Below are 6079 nucleotides of genomic sequence, written 5' to 3' on the forward strand. Positions count from 1 at the left end.
TATTGAAATTTTTTTAAGGTACGATAGTTTTACTTAATTTTCAGTGATATATAAAAAACAAACTAACTAAAATGTTCCTGCATGTCGAGTTCAGAAGTTGCAGGGGGAAAGGAATGGCATGGCTACTTCCTTTTGTCAAACAGAAATTACAAGTTGATAGCATGGGCCAGTGTCTAACTCACTAAAATAGCCTGGCTGGTGTTTTTCATCAGTTGTACCTTGGTGGGTATGTAAACACAACTTGTTTTGCGACTTTCTAGAGAAAACCTCAACCGGTTTGAGGGGGAAATAAATAAAAAAAAAACCCCCAAGAAACATCTGTGCTGGCCTTTACGAGAAAACTCATCCATCCACTTTGTGGTCTCTCTCTCTCACTCACACACACACACACACCATGCCCTGCACGCATGCAACTCAAGCACACACCTGTATGTGATTATCCATGGGACTGGTTATGTTGCTGTCTTTTAAATACACAGTCAAGGCAACATGAGGTTTTCAGTAGACCTAATATTTCTTTTCAGTGTTGCAAAAAATCCCCCAAAAATTACAACGAAATTGTTTACTTGCCCAAAGGAAATGACCATCCACGCTCAGAACTGCTTTGTTAAAGACACATGCACTTAGATGGGTAAATGCAGAAAGGGCATAAACCCAGTTCTAGCTTTTTTTGCAGCGTGAGCGCTCAGTCAGTGTGAGCACATCAACCTCATTGTGACAAAACCAGTTTTATGTCACAGATTCAGTGCAAAGCTCCTACAATACACCTGGGGAAAAGTTGGTGCACGTATTCGCATGGAAGTGATCGTATCGCTGCTCTGTGCCAAACATCAAACGTTCTTTGGTCTGTTGCCTTTTTAGAAGTAGGACAAAGGGAATTGAGGAAATGCGACGTTAAAGTTGTACGGTATGGTGCAAGAAAGAAAAAAAGGGCTATATTTAGAGTGGAACTCCATTTTCCTAACCCCAAAGCGTATACCCTCCTTACCACCTACTCTTTCCTGGGCCCTTTCTTCTTCTTCTAGTCACAGGCTCTAAAGGCTTTGTAAATGGGTTACCCCCATGCAGCCACCCACGCATCAGGTACAGTATCAAAACCTGGGGCATCCTGTTATGACTTCTGGTTTCCTGTTTCCTGTAAAAAATACAGCCCCCCCTCTCCTAACACACACACAAACACAGTCTTTCATGCAGCAAACAGAGCAAAACTCTGATCAGCTGCTAACACACCATTTCAAATAGATTAGTTTGAGCTCTTGTACTTGTAATCCTGTTTCAAGAATTTGGGAAAGTATTTAGTAAGACACACACACACACACAAAAAAAAACAAAAACAAAAACCGAACATCACACTGCTGATTAGATTCACTGACAGAAGATTCATCCAGATTTTTAGTGGGATTTTTTTGTGTGACACAGCATCATAGCTGTAGCCAACTGAAATATATAAAGTGGTAGTATTTTGATGAAGAATTACACCTTTTGAGCAGCTGTCTTACACTATTATTCTCTTCTAATTTGTTTTTATTTCACGTATACGTCCTCTCATTTCACATGCCACAGAGAGGAAGACGTACAAGTGTCAGGGGACCACTGAAACAGCAATAACAGCAGTGTGTGTGTGTGTGCTTGTGTGTGAACTGCAGGTCCCCATTTGCCAAAATAACACTGTTTGTGACACACACCATGCTGGCAGTGCACATCCCCCACCAAGATACCTGAGCATCTCTCAACAGGGGTCAGCCCCATCACTCTTAATGAGCAGAAATCATTCTACCTTCCTGCGGTGGCTCAAGCCTGCCATGCTGACTGCTCACCGACGGCGTGAATGGTTAATTGTCGTTGGTACACGCTCCCCTCCCCATTTTTCTGAGATGTTTGCTCGTGCTGAAACAGATTTTTAGCGACAGCATTTCTAGTGAGAGGTATCTTTCATGTTTTCAACGGCAACGGCCTTTTTAGTATCTGACGCAAGCTAAAAAAAACCTGCAATGTTTGGTAAAAGCCTTCATGCTGCACTCATTTCCTTATTTTTGTAAGAAAGAGAGAGGAGCACAATGTCATCCTGTTCTTTTTCCTAATTTTTAGCTCATCATCCCCTCCCCCTTTCTTGCAGATTGGAATTCATTAGCAATCAAAGAGCCACTGACAAACGCCCAATCTTAATTACCCTCTCATTTGCATATTTGCATATTAATGACTGCAGACTTTGCTGTTTTTATGCTGCATTAGTCCCCCTCCCGTCAACACTTAGCCACCCCGCATACTGCAACACTGTATCGTTCTCACACCTCAGCGTCTTACATTTTAATCCTGCAAAGTTGACACCCATTTAAGAGAAGGCGCTTAATCAACACTAGATAGGTTTTCATTGTCCGTGCAAAATAAGAGGGAAGGAAAGGGGGATTTTTTTTTCTTCTTCACCTGGTAGTGGCTCAGGTCAATATCAAGCTTAAGCTTTATTCAATTATGCAAACGTTAACTTGGTAGCAGAAGTGCCCTCACAATGCATCTCTCAGCCCAGATATATTTAGATATGAAGACTACTATATCTTATACTTTATTTTTTAGTATTTGTTCAGGAGGTCCTCAGTTCTATGCACCCAATATGCTTCCCCCTTCTGGTAAAACAAGTGTAAGACAGATGTGATATTTCAGTAAATGAAGCCATCATGCTTGGAAGTCACAGTGCATACCATTTATTCATCTCCAAAGCATTGTGATTTATCAAGTTTCTGAAGAATTTACCCCAAACTATGTTTTTAAACTGGTGGTGACAGGACACAAAGTCAAAATGCCCTAACGCAGGATGCACATGGCCAATCCACATCCTGTTGTTTACATTAGAGGGTATACAAAAAAAATGATAATTTGTTTAAGCTGACAATGCCCATTGAGCCATGATGGAGTTCATTCAAGGGATAAAAGCAGCCTTCTTAAAAGCAGAATCTGCCCAGGGCTGAATTTCCAGGATTTGCAAAGGAAGTCTTTTACTAAACATACGAAACCTGCAGAAGGAAAATGCAGAGATGTTTAACTTTAAAAACAAAACATAACCCTATAACGGAGAGGCAACAGAGAACAGACTATTTTTAACGTTTGTAAAAACACTTTTTTATTATTTTTGGCTTTGACATGAGGGTCATGCTGTAAAGCATGAAACATTGTGCTTCACCTCAAGACATCTCAAAATTTGTAGAAATCTGCCATGTTAAAAAAAGCAAGAAACTTCAGAAACATCTCAGATGCGCGCAACCTGTTCAGTAAAATAAGCTAATCCTTACATTTCTCAGTGTATTTGCATAACAGACATATAAAGAAACTCATAAGTATATTTTTCTGTAGACACACAAAGCCTAGCCATGATTGTAATAACTGGGATTGACATACTTGTACTGTAATGCTGTTTTCAAACATGCACTGCAGCCCTTAATTGGACATTACCCAGTGGAGCCGCATGCAAGGGGGACCATACAGAGTAACTGGGTGAGTATCCACACTGGATTCTTTCAACATTTTCCAGTGCATGTGTGAAAACAGCGTAAGCCTCAGAGCACTTCAGAAAATTTCAGACAAGAAAGCTGGAAAACTGCATTGGATTTAGGGGGGCTGGGGATGAAATTACAAATATTGGTTATTTATTTTGTTCTGTTTTATGAACCTTTTCAAGCAAGTCTTTTACAATTCTATACAGTATATGTACGATCTGCTGTATGTCAAAAAGCTACTGGGGGCAAAAAAATAAATAAAAAATAATAATAGTGCATCAGTGGCCCAGATATGTGGCTTAATGAGTCAAAATCCTGAACCGAATAAATCTCTAATACTCTATGCTGTCAACACTTCCAACAATCATTTGTGTGTGTTTTTTTAAAATATCTATCCTGGGATGTGAATTATGTGATAAAATATAGAGCTGATTTGAAGATGAAGCTTTTACGGATCCACCTGAGGGAGGATGTGTCACACAAGGTGTATACAGTATATCTGAATGTACAGTTTTAGGCAGCAGTGTCTTCATGTTTTTACATAATGTCTGAGTGAATATACGTAGCTCAATCTGCAGTGCGTGTGGGAGTGCTGGGTTGGTTCAGTCCCATTGTTTTACAAAGCCACCCAGCGAAATCCACCTCCTCTGCTTCAGACCGCTTGATAAACGTGTGGTTCTGAAAAAGCACAAATATTAACAACACACTAACTCAGCTGACTAAATATATAGTTGCTATCAAGTTAAACAGCACTGCCGGTTTAGTTGAGAAGTTTTTTACTATAAAAATGACATAGTGATTTAGGCCTGTCACATATTTCACTTTGTGATAATCTGTTTAAAGAAAATAGGGAACTTAAAGTCAAACTGACACTTACCATTAACATTTTTAAGTCAGCCCTGTCTGCTGGATTTTTGATGAGACTGGACACAAAGAAGATCAAGATCATCCATCAAGTTAGTAAACATGCAATCCAATGTTATGTCACTATTACTTGTCATGCTACTTGACGCTTGATGTGTAAGTGAGGAAAGGTGAGGAATATGTTGAGTTTTAAAATGTCCTACCACTTGGTCACAAAATCCTGAAAATCAGGGGTGAATACTCCATGGGGTAGTTTAGGCGGTGGCTGAAAGTTAAAAGAAAATGTTGTAGTATAAACAGCAGAAAGTGACTCATTCGTGATTTTACGTGGTTGACAATAAATGCTGCTTTGGATAACTTCTTATAATCTTACCTCATTGACAATGTAGTCTAGTAGTTCAAAGATAGCCATTACCGGACCGTGGCCTGGGGAAGTCAGTTTAACAAAACAAGTGAGAACTCAATCAGAAAAAAAACTTCAATTAAAAACATGGCAAACATTCCTTTAGGGCATCGAGCAATCACGGAGCTGACAGGTTCATAAATCAGAGTGTCTAATTCACTGATATCAGCAAGTTACGTGATTTCTCATGTGGAAACTTGGAGCAGTCTGCATGCAAGGTTTGCCTACTGCACTTTCAGCCAGCCACCTGAAACACACACAGATGATTGTGTAGCTTACCACTAACAGGTCTACCCGGAGGTCTGGGTCTAGGGGATGTGCTGTGGGTCTGTCCCTGTGTATCATCCAAGATCGGTCGTCCAAATATGGCCTCCAGCTCCTTAGCATCTGGAGGGGGGATGGGAAAGCGTCCAACTGACAGCTCTACAAGGGACAAGCCCATACTCCACACATCAGACTGCACAGAGTAATGAGTCCCCTGCAATCTCTCAGGCTAGACATCAAACATAAACAACACACAAAACAATCATCAGTTCTTTATTATAGTAAATATGGAACTGTTGAACACTGTTCAAACAGCTGAAGCATTAATCTCAAGTTAAATATGTATCAGTGGATAAATCTCTTCATCAAAATTAGCACAAAAGAATCCTGTTATTCAAGTTACCGACCTAAAATGAGTTAAAAAGATTCTCACATTACATGAACATTGATGCGAAACAAACTTGTACACAGGTTTCATAAACAGACCCAAACATACCGACATGTAGGATCTTGTTCCAACAAAGGAATTGGCCATTGAGTCTATGAGCTGCCCGCTCACACCAAAGTCACATAGCTTGATCTCCCCGCGTGAGTTTACCAGGATGTTTGAGGGTTTCACATCTGAGATAAAAAGGACATTTTATTACTTATAAAATTACATGAAAATGTTATCCAACTGAATCTCTATACTATGGATGTCAAACAGCCTGAGGCCCAGAATCAACCCACCAAAGGATCCACTAAGATCCTCTGGATTAGAGCAGGGCGATACGACCGAAAATATTCATCATGATATACATTTGAAAATTTGCGATAACGATATAACTCACGATATATTTGACACTAGACAAAATACTTTACAACTCCACAACTTTATTAGTGCATAAAAAGCCCATCAATGTATTTTCACTTCAACAAGCAGCTGTTTTTTAAGTGCATTAAAGTTATATAAAGATTTTACAGTGCAAATGCAAATTCCTTGCTGACAGTTTAACCAAAAGGCATTTCCAGTGGGAATTGGCCGACATATCCTCAGCATAACCATGTATAATATCCACAA

The 6079-nt window shown here is 39.7% G+C and overlaps 1 protein-coding gene across 1 annotated transcript in view; it reads right to left on the minus strand.

Moving 5' to 3' along the window:
- Window positions 1-3089: 3089 nt before the first annotated feature.
- Window positions 3090-6079, minus strand: part of map2k2b (mitogen-activated protein kinase kinase 2b) — a 7754-nt gene continuing 4764 nt past the window's right edge. The window contains exons 6-11 of the mRNA XM_005721163.1: window positions 5516-5640; window positions 5035-5248; window positions 4726-4778; window positions 4556-4617; window positions 4366-4411; window positions 3090-4166 (exon numbers count right to left, since the gene is read on the minus strand). Coding sequence (XP_005721220.1) covers window positions 4056-4166; window positions 4366-4411; window positions 4556-4617; window positions 4726-4778; window positions 5035-5248; window positions 5516-5640 — 611 coding nt within the window. The 3' untranslated portion in view covers window positions 3090-4055. The remainder of the gene's footprint in view (window positions 4167-4365; window positions 4412-4555; window positions 4618-4725; window positions 4779-5034; window positions 5249-5515; window positions 5641-6079) is intronic.

Source organism: Pundamilia nyererei, unplaced genomic scaffold (genome assembly GCF_000239375.1).
Source record: "Pundamilia nyererei isolate P.nyererei 1_Seehausen unplaced genomic scaffold, PunNye1.0 scaffold00004, whole genome shotgun sequence".
NCBI classification, from domain to species: domain Eukaryota; kingdom Metazoa; phylum Chordata; class Actinopteri; order Cichliformes; family Cichlidae; genus Pundamilia; species Pundamilia nyererei.